General features: G+C 33.7%; 1 protein-coding gene across 1 annotated transcript in view; it reads left to right on the forward strand.

Moving 5' to 3' along the window:
• Window positions 1-700: 700 nt before the first annotated feature.
• Window positions 701-2,649, forward strand: part of LOC110113385 (protein DETOXIFICATION 15-like) — a gene marked incomplete at its 3' end in the record, with an annotated part of 6,274 nt that continues 4,325 nt past the window's right edge. Inside the window, exon 1 of the mRNA XM_028699596.1 lies at window positions 701-909. Coding sequence (XP_028555429.1) covers window positions 701-909 — 209 coding nt within the window. The remainder of the gene's footprint in view (window positions 910-2,649) is intronic.

Raw genomic sequence — 2,649 nt, forward strand, 5'->3', positions numbered from 1 at the left:
TTGCTATGATCTACTTGTAAAAATAGGATGAGAGTTATCACCAAATAGAATATATTTTGTTATATTGATATATAATAGTCTATCATAAGAGTCCTAAAAAATCATTTTAGGCTTATAAAAATAATTTTGGGTGTAGAGTAATGCCTAAAAAATAATTTAATATTTTTGAGAATACTTGTGTTAAATAACTATGATCTTATTAATTAGATGGTATATGGGTTAATAAATCTCTATGTCAGTATTTCTTAGTGTGATAATGCGATGTAAATGAGAGTATTTTAATATACTAACTAATAAAATTCTTACTTGTAAAAACCATAAGTAATATAAGAATTAACTAACTCTAATATTCAACACAGCGTTAGCAAAATAGTTTGTTGTGTTGCATTTTAGTGATATTTGGTTTTACAAATCCTATCCCTATGCATTTTTTTCTTAATGTGATCAAAGATGAGTAAACATTTAAATGTGGTATGTGTTCAATATGCATTATTTTGATATAGATTTTCTCTTATTATGTTCAATATGCACATGGAAATTTGGCTAAGCAAGGTATAAGAAGATTGCATCCTAAATGTATAAGAAGGCTTTGCATTTCATTTTCAAAAACCAACGGCTAAGCTACTGTTGTGATTAATCAAAACCCTAAGGATGCAAATGAAGAATATGAAGAAAAGGGAGAAGAATATGAACAATAACAATGAGAAGTAAAAGAGAAGAAGAGGATGAAGGGAAGAGACTCATGATGATGAGGAACGAAGAGACGATCGGCCGGGATTCGCAGGAGAAGATTTTCATCGTCGCAGCTGGAATCAGGCCCGATCACATAAGCGTAGAGCGAATGAAGAGAGGAATTAGGGCTTCGGGTATCTTAAAGTATCTGATGGGATTTGCCAACGATTTTAACCGGTGCAATGGAAATCATATTTCCGATGCAAAATGAGGTTGAATAAAAAAGGAATGTAAAGTAAAGTAAATGTAGGGCAAAAAATTCTAGTTCATTTAATTTTATAGGTAAATCAAACTCCTTTAGTTTTGAGCAAAAACAATTTACATCATAAGCAAGCTCGCTTGATGGCAAACAACTGCAGCCAGCCACTACCATCGACTTCCTCCACCCTCCTTTGACAACCACCGCTGCTACCCACCGACCACCACCATCACCATCAACCACCACAACCCGACGTCGACCACCACCTCTGTTGCCCAACAATGGTTTACATCACTACCATACACTACAGGCCACCACCACCATCTGATTCGCCCTCCACTAGTGCTAGCCACCCAACTACAGTCAACCAACCACCAACAATTAATTCAATTTGTCCTTCCCAACAAATTATTATGGAGGGTGAATGGATTTTGCTTTAAGTGTTTAAATGGCTGGATTACAATTTTAAATATTTTAATTTATATTTTTTTAGAGTTTTGGATTTTTTGGTGTTTGAGGTGACATTTAGAATATTTGGAATTAATCCCTCTGATTAAAATTTGCATTTAACATTGCCATAATCATTGTGTTTGGTGTTATTTCCATTTATGGATTGAACCTTATCAACTCTATTGAACAGTCGATAGAATATCAGGTTTCGTAGGCTTTATGCCTTTGTTGATATATTTTCTTAGTTGAAGGCCTTATATAAATGTATAAAATATATATTATGATCAATAACCTAATAATATATAGATTTGATAAATCGAACCGTATTGACTCCTATCTATCCATATAGAAGGATCGGGCTCTAACTACATTTATTTGCTAACCCATGTAGCATCTCTAGATATCACGTGTATGCTCATAACACACTCACTGGGGCCCATACATGTTTTGTAATTGCACCTACCCCTTTTATGTACCTATGTGTATACAAACTACTGTGTATGTGCGGGGGCATTTTAGACATATGACGGATCTCCTACATAAGCCCATATAAACTTATGTCGGTTATAGAGCTTTAATAGTTGTGTAGGTGTTACGTTAGATGCTTGTCCATTATTCATCAAGGAGCTTGCAAGCCTCAATAATTTTATCCAACTCAGTATTTAGAACTTGGTTTGATAAAGACTCACACACTCCTTTGAGAATAATGATTTGATCTAGCTTTCTTTTCTCACGACTCATATAGAAATAAATAAGCAACTTCCTAGTTATGCCATCATCATCATTTTCTGCTATTTGCTTAAATAAAGAATCAATCATTTCAATCTTGGATGATTATGACCTTAATGATGTCCTATATGTCAAAAAAAATAACTATTGCCTTGAATAAGCATTTTAGCAATTTACAGTGCATCAGGTCTTATAGGAGAAATATATGAGATATTCATTCCTAAAATGATTGTTGCAGCCCTTGATGTAGTTGGAGTAGTGGGTGTACTTTATGCTTGTAATTGTGAGTTTAGATTACCATGATTTACATTGATCTTTAATAACACATTTCTCAAACATTTATTATTAACTCCGGTAGGCGCAATATAGTGTATTGATGCTCACTTGAATGCATTCTGATATGCCACATCATTATTTTCACTGTATGTCAAATCTTTCTGGTTTCAACTGACATATTGGTTATGGTATGAGTCTCTTGCAGAGTCATTAAACCCTCAGATAGAACTTTCATACAATCAAGAGATTTTTCACATTGACAA

The sequence above is a fragment of the Dendrobium catenatum genome, unplaced genomic scaffold (genome assembly GCF_001605985.2).
Source record: "Dendrobium catenatum unplaced genomic scaffold, ASM160598v2 fragScaff_scaffold_1344, whole genome shotgun sequence".
Classification (NCBI taxonomy): domain Eukaryota; kingdom Viridiplantae; phylum Streptophyta; class Magnoliopsida; order Asparagales; family Orchidaceae; genus Dendrobium; species Dendrobium catenatum.